General features: G+C 41.5%; 1 protein-coding gene across 2 annotated transcripts in view; it reads right to left on the reverse strand.

Moving 5' to 3' along the window:
* Nucleotides 1–508: 508 nt before the first annotated feature.
* The window catches only part of LOC148145152 (5' exonuclease Apollo-like), a 35,405-nt gene continuing 16,016 nt past the window's right edge, over nucleotides 509–19,897 (reverse strand). Inside the window, exons 3-5 of one of the 2 annotated variants that reach the window (XM_087973809.1) lie at nucleotides 15,526–15,691; nucleotides 5,147–5,329; nucleotides 509–2,086 (exon numbers count right to left, since the gene is read on the reverse strand). In XM_087973809.1, the coding sequence (XP_087829935.1) occupies nucleotides 849–2,086; nucleotides 5,147–5,329; nucleotides 15,526–15,691 (1,587 nt within the window). In that variant the 3' untranslated portion in view covers nucleotides 509–848. Of the gene's footprint in view, nucleotides 2,087–5,146; nucleotides 5,330–9,205; nucleotides 9,379–15,525; nucleotides 15,692–19,897 lie in introns of those variants that run through there. The other variant, XM_087973810.1, reaches the window with a different exon arrangement.

The following is a 19,897-nucleotide window of genomic DNA, read 5'->3' on the forward strand; positions in this document are numbered from 1 at the left end:
AGAAACACGTGATGGTAGTAAACAAGAGACAAAGCTGGAAAGTGAGTCAGGGTGAGCATGATTACTTTTGCATTACCAGTTTATGACCTTCATAACTAAAGGCTTGTGGTAAGATAGCTGTCCTCAATGACATATTCTGCCACTGTTCACATCAACTACTCAACAAGAATCTGGATGTACACAAAGCACCTGTTGATAAAAATGAACTTTGAAGAAAGTCCATACATGATAAAATCCATCAGATATATCTCTGGAAAAGTAGACAGTATATCAGTACTCTCAAACTTTATCAATTGCTCTTCCCTCCTATCGGTTTTATTCAATCTTATAATGGGGCTTAGTTCTTTTAATCTGTCAGCTTTCATAAGGTTTCACAAATTAACACTTTAATCTTTTACTTCACTTTGCTGCACATAACCTTTTTTTATTTCATTACAGAAAATCAAGATACCAGGGTTCATTTCATTCTATAAAACGGAAGAATAAAATATTGAAAAAATATTTGAACTTCTTGTTAAAATTTTTAATTCAGAATGATAAATGTTTCCAACATTATCTTCTACTTTGATGACCAAGAATGGAGTGGAAGAACATAAATTCCCCTACAAAGTTTGATAATTTGCAAGTGCTGAGCTTTTGCTGCATTTGCTAATGTGTTTCAAAAGTTTTAACCAGTTTCGTATATATGCACTATCAGAGCCCACAAACTATTGGAAATAACCCACGAAATGAGAACCTGCATAATGGGCATTTGGGAACAAGAATAAATGCCCTTGTGCAAATTACCAAGTTGCAGGATTCCTGGAAAAATATCATACATTCATGTCATACCAATCGCCTATGACACTCTAATGCACTGTATTTTTCATAAGTGCTTTACTCTTTCTCTTAAAATATTGTTCAACAATAGCATCAAAAGATTTCAGACTGGCATAACACCAACTCTGCACTGAAGTCACACAGTTTTCACCAGTTAAACTTTGTTTACTTTTGCAGGTCTTGCCAGCATGCGAAATGGAAACAGACACAATTTGTTCAAATTTATGTTGCTCTCCATTCTCTTGTCCCACACAAGTATCTGATGGCGAAGAAGGCCCGTTTGCTGTCAACGATGTGCTTGCATTCAGTGGTGATAGCCTATGAGGCAGGTGATGTTTTGGATTGCTGTTTCTAGTTGGTTGCTTTGCTAAATAATGATGTGCAGATTTCCCATCTTGGTACCAGTTCAGCAAAGAAGCTTGTCTTGCCCTTACAGGTATCCCAAATAAAGGAACTTTGGATTTCTGCTCTTTGAATAAGGGAACTCTTATTTTTCGTTTCATTGGCACTAGAATTCTGTTGATATTTTCTTCATACAATTTATCCTTAATATCAATACTCTTCCCTGCACTCAGATTGCTGTCTTCAGTCAAGTCTTGCCAGACTTGCTTTGGTGGTACCAGTATTTTGTCATTATTTTGGAATGCCTCCTTATTGCTGTCAGAACTTGATCTTTCTATACACAATTTGTTTTTACTGGTATCGTCTTGCTGCAGTTTTTCTGGTGACTCAAACATGACACCTTTCGGAATAACCAGAGATCTTAGTCTTGTATTCGGGTGAATGAGCATTTTTTTGCATTTTGCCTTCTTCTGCATACATTCTTTTAGTGTTTCTGGAACTTGGATTTGCTTTAAATCATCAATTGGACTGAGGTATTGACAGAAGTATGCCTCACATGCCTTAGTTTTCACCACAGGGATAATAGTACAAGGTTTCAATCTGGCCACAAACTCTTGCAATTCCTGAAACGAGGAGTGATCTGAATAGGGAACCACATGCACATCTTTGTGGCAGACTCTTATTTTTCGGCTTGTGGGGATAATAGCAATTGTAGAGCACATTTGACTCCATTTGACCATGTTGAATCGGTTAATTTCATTCTGGTCTACGACTTGGATTCTTCCGGCTCCCACCTCTGAAGTGAAGACATTGCACAGTCCCAAAAGCTGAAACATCTGAAGTCTCCGAGGACTCACCACAATCCAAGTTTTAAATATCATAGCCAGTTCTATTAATAATGATTCTTTGCCCAAGTTATACAGACCTGTAATTACAGACAGAACAACTGCTCAAATACAATGTGCTTAAGCAGGTAAAAGTGAAAAAAAAGGAAGAAAAGGCAAAAAACAAAGAAAAATCAAAAAAGAAATTGTGTGTACATATGTTCTTTCATAATCACCAAGATGTTCTAATAAACTCCACAATTAATTGTCTTTTAAGTATCGGTAACTATTGGAATACAAGAAATATGGCAGTCTCAAACAGCAATGAGATGACGCTAAGATAAAGACAATGTGCTGGAGAAACTCAGCAAGTTTAGCAGCATCTGTGGAGAGAAAAAAAAAGTTCATGTTTTGAATCCAGTGACCCTTCGAAGGGTAAAATGTTTTTCTCTCCACAGCTGTTGCCAGACCTATTGAGGCACTTCCTGTTTTTGTTTCAGAGACAGAAAAACAGATAAAACTTCACAATGCACAGCACTTTTGTGAGTTCCCTCAGTAAGGTTTCAGACTAGATTAATGTGTTCAAAGTTTTGGAACTTGGCTTGAATCCATTACCTAATAACTTAGCAGCAAGAGTACTATCACTGAATATAATGAAAGGGTCTTTCCATAATGTCCAATCATGGAAAATACTTCCTATAATCATGGATGCGATTTTTCCATGTTCTACAAACGTTTCTATTACACCCTTTTAAATGAATTGCAAATTTGGAATCCATTTAAATGAGCATGAATCATTTAAGATGCCAGGACTCATTGAGAGTTTGGTGAATAAAGCATCCAGTATCCTAGGCTTTGTTAATGAGTGCACAGAGTACAAGAGCAAAGGCGTTATATTAAACTTGCATGATACATCCGTTTGGCCTTAGCTGGGGTATTAAGCTCAGCCCAAATGCCAGATTTCAGGAAAGATGGGAAAGCATTAAAGAGACACTCGAGAAAAGAATCTCAAGAATGTTCCAGGGATGAGGAACCTCAGTTGTGTGGTCTTATTTAAGTTGGGACTGTTTTCTGAAAGAGAAAGTTGACAGTAGATTTGATAGGTGTCTTCAAAACTGTGAGGAGGCAGAACAGAAGAGAAAAGGAAAAACTGTTCCTAGTGTTAGAGGATAATGAATTAGATGGCAAATTTAAGGTAATTGGCAAAGCAAGCAACAGAGGCCAGAGGAAATGGCAAGTAGTTAAGATCAAGAACGCACAGCGTAAGTATATAGTGGAGGAAGGTTTGATTGTGACACTCGAAAAGGGAGTTAAAGTATTATCTGAAAAGGACAAATGCACAGAATTTGGTGAGAAAGTGGGGGAATGGTACTAAGTGCATTCTAAAAGTGGTGCAAACAACAGGCCTAATGGCCGCCTCCTGCTCTGCAACAATTCAGTGATTCAGTACTGAACTACCAACTATTTTTTCCTGTGAGGTCACCTAAAGGCTGGGAAGTATAATGTGCAAACTCATATCTTCAGAACTTGACAACTAACAAAAGGATATCATTGCAAAAAACAAAATCTTTCCAGTATTCTTCCACTTTCTAAAGTCACTAACTGATACTATAAAGCAACATTAAAGATTCAGGAGACCTTCCAGTATCTCACATGAGCAGTCGGTCCATGTGTGGTGGAATATAAGGAGTTGACCTTTTTACTTCCATCAGAAAGAAGGATGTACGATAGTTAGTTTTGGAGCGGGGGGGAGTGAGAGGGAGAGGGAGAGGGAGAGGGAGAGGGAGAGGGAGAGGGAGAGGGAGAGGGAGAGGGAGAGGGAGAGGGAGAGGGAGAGGGAGAGGGAGAGGGAGAGGGAGAGGGAGAGGGAGAGGGAGAGGGAGAGGGAGAGAGAGAGAGAGAGAGAAGGACTGTTATGCAACAAAAGCAAGAGTCACAGAAGGGTGCCCACACATCCCCAGGCTTCTTGGAGTAGTATCCTCTCCAGCACTCAAATTTGTGATTATTCACATTTTTTCTCCATGCTTCCTGTCGGCACCAGGTCTCCACCCTGCATTATAAGCAACCACAGCTCCTGGTCATGCATCTGACTTGAGATTGTCCAGCAGTTCGAGGAGATAGACTGTTTTCTGCCTAACCACCTCTGGCTCACGATTCTTGCTGCCTCCACAAATTGGAGCTCTTTGGCTATGATGATCTGGAGATACAATCTAAATTCAGTTTTCACCCAGATGTTCTCACACATATTTTCCAACAGTAATATAATCAGCTGTAGATCAGTAGCAGGAACCCTTGCTTATCCAATCATGCCATGGCTACCTATCAAATAACTGAATAGTAAAATTTTATTTGTGACACAGTTTTACATTATTGCTTGATACTCTCCACATGCAATTCTTTCTAAATTTATTAACAGTTATATGCAGCTTTTTAACATTTAAATGAGCTACCATTTGGAGATTGAGGTTATCAATCCCAACAAGATGCTGTCTGTGATGTGCCAAGTCAGACAGTGACAGGCCTACAGCAAACCTTTTATTTTCCAGCATCAATCACTTCTTCCACACAATCCACAATAACACTACACAGAAATCAATCTTAGTCACAGACAGGTCTGCTCAGATTTTTTAAATCTATGCTAAATTATTCTACCTTTATCTCACCTCAGCTGAAGAAAGTCAGTCAAGCCAGGAATAATTCCACAACTGGTCTCAGTGATCTCACTGACAAGGCTTTTTATTCCTGATGAAGGGCTTTTACCCGAAACGTCGACTTTGCTGCTCCTTGGATGCTGCCTGAACTGCTGTGCTCTTCCAGCACCACTAATCCAGAATCTGGTTTCCAGCATCTGCAGTCATTGTTTTTACCCAGACTTAAATTAAGAACAATGCTGCAGTTCAGCCAGCGCATGTAAACAGAATTAACAGCAAGAAGCTGAATATGGAAAAAGTATGTGAGAAAAATGACGATGTCTCCCTTCACGTATGCATTCTGTGCCTATCCTGGTAGCACAGATATTCACGCAAAGTGGGCACCCGAATAAGCCATCAAGTTTCACCATATTCTTATATTTTATTAACACAATAACGACTCCAGGAAAGGGGCTGAGCTTTTTAAATTGAGGCAAGGAGTAGGAAAAATAAGATTTGCCACATTCTTACCAATGACTACATTGTGCTCCGGGTGGGCGTTGATTATTGCTTTGATCTCATCAGTAGCTTCTTGACGGGAAGGCACCATGGACTCGGGGTCACAGTTTGTATTGTCTAGATACAGGAGATCTATCCTTCTTTCTGTGTTCAGTGGTGGATGGGTGAACATCACAGGTGTGTAACGGAAATCCGCTATATAAAAAATAAAATCAAAATCTCCATCAATGTTCTCTGGCTGATTTTCAGCATCCCTTAGTTTTTGTATATTGCACATATCTCAGAGTCAGAGTTGTACAGCACCAAAACAGACACTTCAGTCCAACTTGTCCATTCTGACCAGATACCCAAAATTAATCTAGTCCCATTTGCCAGCATCTGACCCATATCCCTCTAAACCCTTCCTCCTCATTGACCCATCCAGATGCCTTTTAATTGCTGTTATTGTACCAGCCTCCACCACTTCCTCTGGCAGCTCATTCCTTACACGCACCACCCTGTGTGTGAAGAAGTTGTTCCTTAGGTCACGTTAAATCTTTCCCCTCTCATCTTAAACCTATGGCCTCTAGGTTTGGACTCCCCTACTCTGAGGAAAGCTATTCACCCCACCCATCTGCTCTTCATGATTTTATAAACCTCTAAAAGATCACCCCTCATCTTCCTAAACTACATGGAGAATAGCCTCAGTCTACTTAGTCTCCTTCCATAGCTCAAATCCTCCAACCCCAGCAACATCCTTGTAAATCATTTCTACACCCTTTCAAGTTTAACAGCAGCTTTCTCACAGCAGGGAGACCGGAATTGAAAGCAGTATTCCAAACATGGCCCAACCAATGCCCTGTATAGCCGCAACATAACAATACAACTGCTATACTCAATGCACTGACCAGTTAAGGCAATCGTACCAAACGCTTTTTTCACCACCTTGTCTACCAGTGACTCCACCATCAAGGGAATATGAACCTGCACTCCAAGGTCTCTTTGCTCAGCAACATTCCCAAGGGCCCTACAAGTCATGCCCTGATATGCCTTACTAAAAGCAACACCTCACACTTACATAAATTAAACTCTATCTGCCAATCCACAGCCCAATGGATCAAGGTCCCGTTATTCTGAGATAACCTTCTTCGTTGTCTACTGCACCACCAATTTTGGGATCATCTGCAAACTTACTAACCATTCCTCCCAACACTCACAACCAAATCATTTATATAAATGACAAAATGCAGTGATTCTTGCAGCACACTGTGAGTCACAGACCTCCAGTGAAGAACAACCCTCCACCACCAACCTCCTTATCCTCCCTTCAAGCCAATTTTGTATCCAAATGGCTAGCTATCCCTGGATTCCACATGACCTAACCTTGCTAATCAATCAATCTACAAAGCAGAACCTTGTCAAACATCTTGCTGAAGTCCATATAGACCATGTTCAATGCTCTGCCTTCGTCAATCTTCTTTGTCACTTCAAAAACTCAATTAAGTTAGTGAGACACAATTTCCCACACACAAATCCATGTTGACTATCCTCTCACCAATCCTTGCCTTTCCATATACATATAAATCCTGTCCCTCAGAATCCCCTCCAATAAATTGCCAACCATTGACATCAGGCTCACCAATCTTTCGGCCCCTGGCTTTACCTTACCACTTTTCTTAAGTAGTGGCACCACATTAGCCAATCTCCAGTCTTCCAGCACCTCACCTGTGGCTATCAATGATATAAATATCTCAGCAAGGAGCCCAGCAATCACTTCCCTAGCTTCCCATCAAATTATAGGATACACCTGATCAGATCCTGGGGATTTATCCACCTTTATGCATTTTAAGACGTCCAGCACCACCTTTTCTGTAATATGGACACTTTTCAAGATATCACTATTTATTTCTTCAAGTTCTCTAGCTTCCATATCCTCCTCCACAGTAAAATACTGACAAAGTGCTCATTCAGTACCTCACCCATCTTCAGTATTTCCGCACGTCAATGGCCTTGTTGATTCTTAAGGGGCTCTATTCCCACCCTTGTTACTGTTTTGCCCTTAATGTATTTGTAGAATCTCTTTGGATTCTCCTTAAGCCTATTTGCCAAAGCTTTCTCATGTCACTTTTTTGCTCTCCTGATTTTCCTCGAGTATACTCTGACTGCCCCTCGAGTCTATAGGGATTCACTCGATCCCAGCTGTCTACACTGACTATAAGCCTCCTCCCTTTTCTTGACCAGAGCGTCAATTTCTCTAGTCATTCAACATTCCTTACACTTACCAACTTTGCCCCTCACACTAACAGGAACATACCTACTCTGGACTCTCACTACCATATTTTTTTTTTTTTTTTAAGGCCTCTGATTTTCCAAACATTCTTTTTACCTGTGAATAGCTTCTCCTAATATGTTTTGAAAGTTCTTGCCTAATACACTCAAAATTGGACTTATACTAATGTAGAACACTAACTTTTTGATCAGGTCTATCCTTTTCTTTAATTCTAAAACCAATAGAATTATGATCACTCGTCCCAAAGTGCTCCCCCACTCAGTCACTTGTCCTGCCTTATTTCCCTAGAGAAGGTCAAGTTTTGTTCCTTCTCTAGTAGGTCTACACACACACACACACACACAAAATCAGAAAATGCTCTTGTACACATTAAACAAATTCCTCTCCATCCAAGCCCTTGATACAATGGCAGTCCCAGTCTATGTCTGGAAAGTTAAGATCCCTTACAATTACAACCCTATCAAAGATCTCCTTTCAAATGTGCTTCTCAATTTCCTGCTGACTCTTGGGAGAGCCAACAGTACAATCCCAATGGGAAGATCACCCTTTCTTATGTGTCAGTTCCACATATAACTCCACTGGACTTAATCTCAGGAGTATTCTCCACAAGTACATCCCAAATGTTATAATTAACCAAAATTGCCACTCCCCCTCCTTTCTTGCACCCCCCCCCCCCCTTCAATCCTCCAATAGCATCTATATCCCGCAGCTTTCAGTTGCCAGTGCTGCCCTTCCCTGAACCACTTTTCTGTGACAGCAAAGGTATCCCAGTCCCATGTTCCCAACCATGCCCTGAGTTCAACCGCCTTACCTGTCCGGCCTCTTGCATTGAAGTAAATGCAATTTATCAGTCTAACCTAGTGTTCTGCCTTGCTCTAGCCTGCCCTGACTATTTGACTTGCTCCTCTTCCTATCTATAGCAGCCTTCGACTTATTTCATTTCTCATACTCCCTTTGGATTCCAGCAGCACATTCCTTTTTTGATGTCACTAGCTATCGCAGGTGAAATTAAATGCTCAGTGTGAATGTTGGTAATTAGGTGAACAGATATGTGCGTTGCCCCATGGAAATGTGTAGACATAGTTATCTTGGTTACCCAGAAGTTACTCAGATGACTATTCCTTTGCCCAACATTTTCTGGGTAAGCAGTTGGACAAATAACATTGGAACAAAACTACAGTTTTGCATATAACCTGGACAGCAGGGAATTACCTATGAGTTTAATTTTTCTGAGCAATTTCTATAGAGGTCACACTGGGACTTCCTGATGATCCCAAAACGCAGGTCAGGTTGTATATCTGATCTCTGGTAAGCCAGAGATTGAAAAGTCTGAGCCAATGTGTCCCATGCCCCTTACTTCCAGAAGTGCAATGGGAGAAATGATGGAGAGGAAAGAGGAAACACCACAGATGAGAGGCTTCAGAAATAAGCACAGACAACATAAAAGGAAAGAAAGTCAAAAGGTGATCAAATAGAGGCATTAAAAATGATAAAATATTTTTACAATTCAATTATCAGCTATTTCCACGAGTCAACAAACTTGCATTAAAAGGAAACAAGTTAAAATAACCATGCAAGAGACAAAAGTTATTTTTTTGTGTCAAGGATTGCTAAAGCAAATAAAGCAATATCCTACCAAAAACACTGGTGAAAACAGGAACCATAAAAGTTCTTTAAATAAATGCGGAATATTACTTTTAATAGAAAAACTAAACTGAAACTTGGAAACATCACAGTAATCTTTCGTGAAAATATATCACTCTATTTAGCTGTGTACCATTTGAAAAGCAAAAAAAAGTTACCAGCTTTCTTTTTAAGGTAAATATCACCTTCCTTAAGTCTTTTCATTTAATCCCACAGTCATGCTCTGACTTTTCTTTTTGGACAGTGATTGCTTGTCTTCTGGTTGTTGACTAACTGACCAGTCACTCCAGGCTGTGAAGCAATCCAGCTATGTGACCATGGCGGGGCATCACCATCAAGCCAAATCATGTTCGAAGCCAAAAATCAAATACGTGCGTTTACAGGGTGAGGGTTAGGCAGGGGGAAGGAGTGCTGGCTTTCCCCTGTACAGCCAATGGGAAAATGTCTCTTATAAAACTCCAGCAATTTGACTGGTTGAGATCAGCTAACTGAACACAGACTGGAGCATCAAGCAATTGCCACATCACTCAGTGCAGTGGCCTGCTGAGCCACCAGGTGGAGCTCCTTAACCACTGAATAAAAGTAATTCCTTAATGAACAAGGAAGACGATATTTGTTAAATCAAGCTGCAGGGTATTGTAATCTGCCACAGATAACTGGTTACTTTTTTCCTTTCCATCAACTCGTCACGTTTCTGAGCAGAAAGTCTGCGATGGATACCCTAACTTTTCGACATGGTTTCTTGCATTGACATTCCAGCAATGCTGGAAAATTTGATTCACCAAAGCCACTCAATTACTTTCAAAGCTGCAGTGATCTGAAAAAGAATGCGCGAGCAAGAACAAAGGAGAACAATACAGCACAGGAATAGGCTCTTCAGCCTTCCAAGCCTGCGCCAACACATTTTGCCCTTCCATGCTAAAACTGCCTGCACTTACTGGATCCATAGCCCTCTATTCCTTTCATATTCACTTATTTGTCCAGGTGCTTCTTGAATGCTCCATTATGTCTGCTTCCGCCAATTCCTCTGGCAACACTTTTCAGGCACTCACCACTCTTTGAAAAACTTGCCTCGCATATCTCTTTTAAACTCCACTCCTCCCCCCACCACTGCAACACCTTGAACCTGGGTCCCCTAGCAATTGATCCCTCCACCCTGGGAAAATGCCTCATACTTGCCACTCTATCCATGCCATTCACAATCTTATAAACTTCTGTGAGGTCACTTCTCAAACTCCTGTGTTCCAGTGAAAACAAACACAGTCTATCCAACCTTCCTTCAGAGTTAAAATCCCAATACCAGTAAACACTCTGGTAAATCTTTTCTATACCCTCTCCAAAACATCCACATCTTTCTGGTAATGTGGTGACCAGAACTGGATGCAATATTCCAAGTGTGACCTAACTAAAGTTCTAGAATTCTGCAGCATAACTTGACTATCCCTATACTCCATGGTCCTTTCAATGAAGGCAAGCATGCCATAAGCCTATTTTACCACTTTATTTATCTGCACTGCCACCTTCAGTGATCTGTCGACCTGCACACTTAGATCCCTCTGCATATCAGTACTCCTCAGGGTTCTGCCATTCACTGTGTAAGTTCCACCCGTACTTGACCTTCCAAAAGGCATCACCTCATGTTAGTCTGGATTAAACACCATCTGCCATTTTTCTGCCCAGGTCTCCAGTTAATCTATATTCTACTGTATTCTCTGACAATCCTCCTCACTATCTGCAATTTCACCAATCTTTGTTTGGTCTGTAAACTTACTAATTAGACTAGCTATGCTTTCCTCCAAGTCATTTACATAGATTACGAACAGCAGAGGTGCCAGCATTAATCCCTGTGGAAGACCATTAGTCACAAATCGCCATTCCGAAAAGCATCCTTCCACCACTATCCTCGGTCCCCTATGACTAAGCCAGTTCTGTATCCAGTTTGCCAGCTCACCTCTTGTACCAGTCTGACACGAGGAACCTTGTCAAAGGCTTTACGGAAGTCCATGTAGACAACATTCAACCGCTTTTCCCTCAATCACCTTCATCACCTCCTCAAAAACCTTGATCAATTTAGTGAGGAAAGACCTCCCCTGCGCAAAAACCATGCTGTCCATTGCTAAAAAGTCCATTAGCTACTAAATGTGTATAGATCTTGTCCCTGGGAATCTTTTCCAATGACTTCCCAAATACTAGTGTGAGACTCACAGGCCTGTAATTTCCTGGATTATCCCTGCTACCCTTCTTCAACAATGGGACTATGTTGCTATCTAAAGTAACTGTTCATCTACCTTTTATTTACGTCTATGCTATCCAGCTCCATCCTTTTCACTGTACACTCTCAAATTCTTTTCCGTCCAGCCAGCTAAGCCAGACAATTTCAAGAAAATCCATTCATGGAAACTAAATTTCCAGCCCTGCTGAGATGAATAAAAGGACTGGAATTTTCATTCTATCGTAAGGGTAATAGAGAAGTATAACAACACACCCTTGTGTTTGACCAAATTGAACAAGTCTCAAGCTAAAAGGGAGTGGCAACTTCAATATCTTGCTTGTTCACTCCAGAAAAGGTCTTCTGAAAGCTTCAATTAGAATTCTAAGAATCTTCATTTTTGAAGTACATAAAAGTTGAAGTTTCTTAAAGTAAAACTATCTGTAGCCACCGGATTTCAAAATAAAACTTCTTTAAAATATAAATACAGTATTTGTGCATTTTTAGGAAGTTTCATTTTGTCTAACTTCAGACAGCCTCAGGAGAGAAGGCAAACAGGTTTGAGGCATTCAGGTCTTTCCCTAGGTTTCTTCTGCAAAATGGCAAAATAATAGTCTCTAATTAATGATTCCATCTCAATGTAGCTGAGTTAGGAATTTTAACCAATGGAGATGGTGGCATAGTGGTTATGTTGAGGCTGTTTCCCTAGAAACATGGGTTCAATTCCAACATAGTCACTGTGGGAATTACAATTAAATTAATGCACCAAGAATTAAAAACCAGTCTAACAGTGATCATGAAATCATTGTCGATTGTCACAAAAGTCCATCTGGCTCACTAACAGAGGAGACTGGACAAACAGACACGACTGCAGACCCACAGCAATACGACTGACACTGAAATGCCATTGAAGTAACTCAACAAGCCTCCGAGTTATATCAAGCAAAGTAAGAAAGGAATGAAACTGGCTGTACTCTGGAAGCAAAAATATCATTCACAGCACTGTCAACCTTGCAAAATCCTCCTTATTGAAATGTGGGGATGTCAAGGTTGGAAGAGGTGCCTCCCAGACTAATCAAACAACAGCCTAACATAGTAACACTCACAAAATCATACTTTACATGTCCCAGCTCCCACCACAACTATCCCTAGTGTGGGGAGGGAATTGCCATCTTGGTAGTCCTTAACATTGATTCCAGACTCTATGGAATCTCTAGGCATCGGGTCCAACATCAACAAGGAAACCTATTGATTACCATCAACTACAGGCTACCACTGTGCATTCCATCCCCAATTAAATAGTACTCTTCCATCACTAGAAAAGCACTGAGGGTAGCAAGAACACGAAATGTCCTCTTGGGTGGCAGACTTCAATGTCCATTATCAGAAGTGGCTCAGAAACACTCCTACTAACCGAGCCGGCCAAAACTCAATAGGCTGAGGCTGTTTTCCCTGGAGCATCCGAGGCTGAGGGATAACCTCAGAGGTTTATAAAATCATGAAGGACATGGGAGACAATAAACAGACAAGATCTTTCCCCTCAATTGGAGGAGTCCAGAACTGGACAGAATAGGTTTAAGATGAGAGGGGAAAGATTTCAAAGGGACCTAAGGGACAATGTTTTCACGCAAAGGGTGGTGCATGCATGGAATGAGCTGCCAGAGGAAGTGGTGTAGGCAACATTTAAAAAGCATCTGCATGGGTGTATCAATAGGAAGGGTTTAAAGGGATATGGGCCAAGTGCTGGCAAATGGAACTGGATTAATTAGGATATCTAATCAGCATGGACAAGTTGGACCGAAGGGTCTGTTCTGTGTTGTACATCCCTAGGACTCTATGACATGTCTGATGGGTTTGCCACTGATGGTGAGGAAACCTACAAAAGGGAAAGTCTCCCCAACCTGATAATCATCAATCAAGCTGTCACAGATTCACCTATCCATGACCATACTGATAGAAGTGACTACTGCATTGTCCTTGTAAAGGTAAAGTCCCAACTCAAATTGGGGATACACTGCATCATGTTGCCTGGTACCATCATCAAGTTAAATGTAATACATTTTAAACAGATCAGCAATTCAAAACTGGACAACTATGAGGTTCTGTGGGTCATCAGCTACAGCAGAATTTTTTTTAAATGGAACGAGGACATCACTGGCTATGCCAGTATATATTACACTTCCCTAATAGTCCAGCTGAGAAACAGCCACAATGTTGTGGGTCTGGAGTCACATGTGGGCCAGGTAAGGATGTCTTATTTCCTTTCCTGAAGGACGTTGGTGAACTAAGTGGGTTTTTCTGACAATTGCTAACAGTTTAATGGTCATCAATAGACTGTTAATCCCAGATTTTGGTTAAATTTAAATCCTGCTCTCTGTCAAACAAGAAGCTTGGCCCCCAGAACATTACCTGGAACTCTGCATTCATAGTCAAGTGATAATGCCACTCGGCCAGTTCTTCAAAGTAGTGTTCTAAGCGCAATCATCTTCAGCTGTTTCCATCATAAAGTCAGAAATAGCATTTTCACAGATAATTGTACAATATTTAACAACATTCATGACTCCTCAGGTAATGAAGCAGCCCATATTCATATTTAGTCAGACCTGGAGAGCATCCAGGCTTGGGTTGATCTGTGCATCACACAAAATGCAAGTCAATAACCATCTGTAACAAGCGAGGGTCTAATCACCTTCCTTGACATTCTTCTGAAACCATCACTGAAACCCCCAATATTAATATCCGGATGGTTATCACTGACCAGAAACTGAATTGGACCAGCCATATAAGTACTGTGGATACAATACCAGTTCAGAGACTAAATACTATGCTGCAAGTAGCTCAACTCCTGACTCACCAAAGCCTGTCCACCTTTGACAAGGCATAAGTCAGGAGAAGAATACTCTCCACCTTCTTAGATGAGTACAGCTCCAACAACACTCAAGAAGCTCAACATCATTCATGACAAACCAGCTCCCTTGATTGGCACGGCATCCATAAACCTTCACTCCCTCCACCATCTACAGTGGCAGCCTGTGTATCATCTCTGTGTACTCACAGAGGTTCCTTGAAAAGCGCCTTTCAAACACAAGCCTCTATCACTTCGAAGGGCAAGGGCATCAGATGCATGGGAACATAACCACCTGAAACTTCCCCACCAAGCCATACATCATGCTTGGACTTGATGACTTCTATGACTGCTTCACCTTCACTGGGTCATAATTCTGGAACTCCCTCCCTCATAGTATTGTGGTTATACATACATCATAAAAACTGAAGAAGTCCGAAAAAGGCAGTTCATTGCCACCTTCTCCAGGGCAATTGGGAAAGGGCAATAAATATTGGCCAGCCAGTGTCACTCACATGGCACGATCAAATAAAACCAAAACTCCAAATTGTCCCTTGTGTCACATTCAGCAACATTAAATAAAGTTGACTTGAAACAGATGCATTTGTAAATAATCTACAATACAATGAATAGATCATAACATACGTTTAGTTACTCTTATAACATATGTTTTAAGAGTAACAAAAAAGATGGGGTACTGGGCTAATGGACGGATACTTGGTGGTGTGGATGAGCAGAGGGATCTTGGTGTCCATGTACACAGATCTTTGAAAGTTGCCACACAGGTAAATAGTGCGGTGAAAAAGGCATATGGCGCACTGGCTTTTATTGGTAGAGGAATTGAATTCCGGAGTACTGAGGTCATGTTGCAGTTATATAAGACTCTGGTGCGGCCGCATCTGGAGTATTGTGTGCAGTTTTGGTCGCCATACTATAGGAAGGATGTGGAGGCACTGGAACAGGTGCAGAGGAGGTTTACCAGGATGTTGCCTGGTATGGTAGAAAGATCATATGAGGAAAGGCTGAGGCACTTGGGGTTGTTTTCATTGGAGAAAATAAGGTTTAGGGGTGACTTGATAGAGTGTACAAGATGATTAGGGGTTTAGATAGGGTCGACAGTGAGAATCTTTTTCCACGTATGGAGTCAGCTATTACAAGGGGGCATAGCTTTAAATTAAGGGGGGGTAGGTATAGGACAGATGTTAGGGGTAGGTTCTTTACTCAGCGAGTCGCGAGTTCATGGAATGCCCTGCCAGTAGCAGTGGTGGACTCTCCCTCATTATGGACATTTAAGCGGGCATTGGATAGGCATATGGAGGATAATGGGCTAGTGTAGGTTAGGTGGGCTTGGATCGGCGCAACATCGAGGGCCGAAGGGCCTGTACTGCGCTGTATTCTTCTATGTTCTATGATATTTGTCATACCTGTATACAGAACTGTGCCAAAATAACCTTCAAAGAGAAACATGACGGAGCCAGGGCAGTGATTGCTGTCAATCAATGTCACAGTCATCGTCTCTTTCCCAAATTCATCAAGATATAGGAGGTGGCTCTCCCCTAACTCCAATGGGTGGATCCAGATTTCATCCAACTAACAAAAAAAAATAAAAACAAACAGGTCAAGGCAAATAATGAAATTTCACAAATGAGATCAGCTTTAGGGGGAGAACAGAACAAAAAAGTTCCATACTGGTTAAAGGGAGAGGTAGGTCATTACAGCTGGGATGAAAAGGCCAGGACACAAGTCAGTTAGAGGCAGAAACAACACAAATGTTTTTTATTTTGGGCAGACCTAGTCCAAAGATGTAGACCACTCAAAACGTAAAACAAAGGCAGAAGGGGAGAGACTGAGAAAAGAATAAGGTGACATGTAGGAGTAATTAACAGTTTAGAACTGGTTGGAGTAATTCAACAACACTATCATAATGCATGCACTTTGCCAAGAAGAAATAGCCTAACTTTAAACAACAAAGACTCAAAGCTGATTTCATAGTGCAGTACTGGACAGTTTCCAAACCAGTTACATTTGAGCTTCAAAACATGTGCAGGTGTTCTATCAAAGTACGCCAGTTTTGACCTATGAGGATCAAGTGACAATGATATTACTGGCCAGCAAGTCTGAGCAATATAGAGTTTAGGAAAACTGTAAGTTACAGCAAATGGCAAACCAGAGAGGGAAAAGGTAAAATTTGAAAAGGTTTGGAGGCTGTTATTTTGTGGAAAGGATGCAGGACCAAGTGAAGAACAGGATGTAAGAAGAGGAATTCAAAATAGTCTGAGGGAACCCAATCAATGACAGAGAACAAGGCAATCAAAAAGGCCTGTCTGATCAAGTCAGGGGATAGTGACGTGTTAAAGGAGTCAATTTGGAAATGAAATAGAAAGGGGGAAGTCAATCATTTTTGGTAGGGAAGGTGGAACTTGGAATTACTAACTGTTTTATATGCTGTTGCATTGTTTTAGAACTTTGGAGAAAAAGAAAGTCAAATTAACAGCACTTTAAAAGGAGAGGAACAGACAAAGGCAGCACATGGTCAGACAGAGAGAGAGAGAGAGAGAGAAAGTAAAAGAAACCCACAGTGCTCCCAAACACAGCAGTGAATATGCGCAGTTACTGCCTTTGCTGTTTGGAGTGCGTCTGAGAAAGTTAATAAAAATTAACAGTGAAATTCAGAACTGTTCTTGGAGAAACCTGTTTGGGAGAGGTCACAGCACAGAAACAGATAAATGAATATTTTAAGTGTGGCCTTACAGTAAGCCTGCAGTAGTGAGTAGAATGGGATCTTTCTTGATTATATGTTTCATTGGGATATGCCTCTTGATTAAACTTAAAAATATAAGCCATATTAGCCTGGAGCAGTGTCTTGTAGTGGATTAAGACAGTACTATTTTTTAAGTCTGTGGAATGAAAGAATCAAAAACTGCCCTCAGGAGAGTGATATACTCTTCTTGTCAGAAGTGGGATTTTAGGGAGAGTTTGTGTTACTAAGGATTATATCTGCAATAAATGCCGTTGGTTGCAAGTTCTACCAGAGACAGTTAGAGGCAATGAGAAATTTACACGAGCAAGGGAATATGATGATGGCAGTTATCGGAAGGGAGAAACATTGCAGATACAGTCACATAGATGGGTTAACTCCAGGAAACGTAAGAGAGGTAGGCAGATAGTGTCGGACTCTTCTGTGGCTATCCCCATTTAAAACAAGTATACTGCATTGGAAAATATAGGGGGTGATGGATTCCCAGGTGAATATAGCACGAACAGCCAGGTTTCTGAAATCGAGATTGGCTCTAATGCAATGAGGGATATGTCGGGATCCAAGAGATCATTTGTATTAGGGGACTCTCTAGTCAGAGGCACAGACAGACATTTCTGTGGCCACCAGCGAAAAATCAGATGGGGTGTTGCCTCCCTGGTGCCAGGATCAAGGATGTCTCAGAGAGGGTGCAGAATGTTCTCAAGGGGGAGAAGGACCGGTAGGAGGTCATTGCACACATTGGAACAAATGACACAGGAAGGGAACAGGATCAGATTCTGAATGGAGAACATAGAGAGTTAGGCAGGAATTTAAAAAGGAGATCCTCGAGAAAAGTAATATCTGGATTACTCCTGGTGCTACAAGCTGGGGAGGGTATGAATAGGAGGACAGAGCAGATGAATGCATGGCTAAGGAGCTGGTGTATGGGAGAAGGATTCATATTTTTGGATCATCGGAATCTCTTCTGGTGTAGAAGTGACTTGTACAAGAAGGATGGATTGCACCTGAATTGGAAGGGGACTAATATACTGGCAGGAAGATTTGCTGGAGCTGCTCAGGAGGATTTAAATTACTAAGGTGGGGGGGAACCCAGGGAGATAGTTAAGAAGGACATCAATCTGAGACCAGTACATTTGAGAAAAGGAGTGAGTCAAACAGTCAAGGCAGGCAGGGACAAAGCAGTGAACAAGGTAGGGATGATAAATTAAACTGCATTTATTTCAATGCAAGAGGCCTCACAGTGAAGGCAGATGAACTCAGGGCATGGTCAGGAACATGGGACTGGGATATCATAGCAATTACTGAAACGTGGCTTATGGATGGACAGGACTGGCAGCTTAAGGTTCTAGAATACGAATGCTACAGGAAGGACAGAAAGGGAAACAAGAGAGGAGGGAGAATGGTGTTTTTGATAAGGAATAGCATTACAGCAGTACTGAGGGATGATATTCCAGGAAATACATCCAGGGAAGCTATTTGGATGGAACTAAGAAATAAAAAAGGGATAATCAGCTTAATGGGATTGTATCATAGACACACTAATAATGAGCAGGAAACTGAGAAACAAATTTGTAAGATCTCAGTTATCTGTAAGAATAATAGGGTGGTTATGGTCAGGGATTTTAACTTTCCAAACATAGACTGGGACTGCCTTAGTATTAAGGGTTCAGATGGAGAGGAATTTGTTAAGTGTGTACAAAAAATTCTTCTCATTCAATATGTGAATGCAACTACAAGAGAAGGCGCAAAAGGAGAGGTCACCCTGTTGGGAGTTTTCTAGAGGCCTCCGAATAGTTCCAGAGATGTAGAGGAAAGGAGAGCAAAGAGATTCTTGATAGGAATGAGAGAGACAGAAGAGTTGACATGGGGGACTTCAACTTTCCAAAAATTGACTGGGAACACTATAGTACGAGTACTATAGACAGGTCAGTTTTTATCCAGTGTGTGCAGGAGGGCTTCCTGACACAATACGTAGACAGGCCAACAAGGGGCAAAGCCACATTAGATTCGGTACTGGGTAATGAGCCCGGTCAGGTGTTAGACTTGGAAGTCGGTGAACACTTTGGTGATAGCGATCACAATTCTGTTATGTTTACTTTAGTGATAGAAAGGGACAGGTGTATACCACTGCGCAATACGATGCGATTAGGCAAGATTTGGGAAGCACAGGATGGGGAAGGAAACTGCAGGGGATGGGCACATTAGAAACGTGGAGAGTATTCAAGGAAAAGCTCCTGTGTGTCATAGAGATGTACAGCATGGAAATAGACCCTTCAGTCAACCAGTTTGTGCCAACCAGATATCCCAACCCAATCTAGTCCCACCTGCCAGCACCCGGCCCATATCCCTCCAAACCCTTCCTATTCATATACCCATCCAAATGCCTCTTAAATGTTGCAATTGTACCAGCCTCCAACACATCCTCCGGCAGCTCATTCCATACACATACAACCCTCTGCGTGAAAAGGTTGCCCCTTAGGTCTCTTTTATATCTTTCCCCTCTCACCCTAAACCTATGCCCTCCAGTTCTGGACTCCCCGATCCCAGGGAAAATACTTTGTCTATTTATCCTATCCATGCCCCTCATAATTTTGTAAACCTCTAGAAGGTCACCCCTCAACCTCCGACACTCCAGGGAAAACAGCCCCAGCCTGTTCAGCTCTCCCCATAGCTCAAATCCTCCAACCCCGGCAACATCCTTGTAAATCTTTTCTGAACCCTTTCAAGTTTCACAACATCTTTCCAATAGGAAGGAGACCAGAATTGCATGCAATATTCCAACAGTGGCCTAACCAATGTCCTGTACAGCTGCAACATGACCTCCCAACTCCTGTACTCAATACTCTGACCAATAAAGCAAAGCATACCAAATGCCTTCTTCACTATAAAACTACCTGCGACTCCACTTTCAAGGAGCTATGAACCTGCACTCCAAGGTCTCCTTGTTCAGCAACACTCCCTAGGACCTTACCATTAAGTGTATAAGTCCTGGTAAGATTTGCTTTCCCAAAATGTAGCACCTCGTATTTATCTGAATT

This window comes from Chiloscyllium plagiosum, unplaced genomic scaffold, assembly GCF_037043375.1.
Source record: "Chiloscyllium plagiosum isolate Xiang-an unplaced genomic scaffold, Cpla_swu_hap1 HiC_scaffold_26, whole genome shotgun sequence".
Lineage (NCBI taxonomy): Eukaryota > Metazoa > Chordata > Chondrichthyes > Orectolobiformes > Hemiscylliidae > Chiloscyllium > Chiloscyllium plagiosum.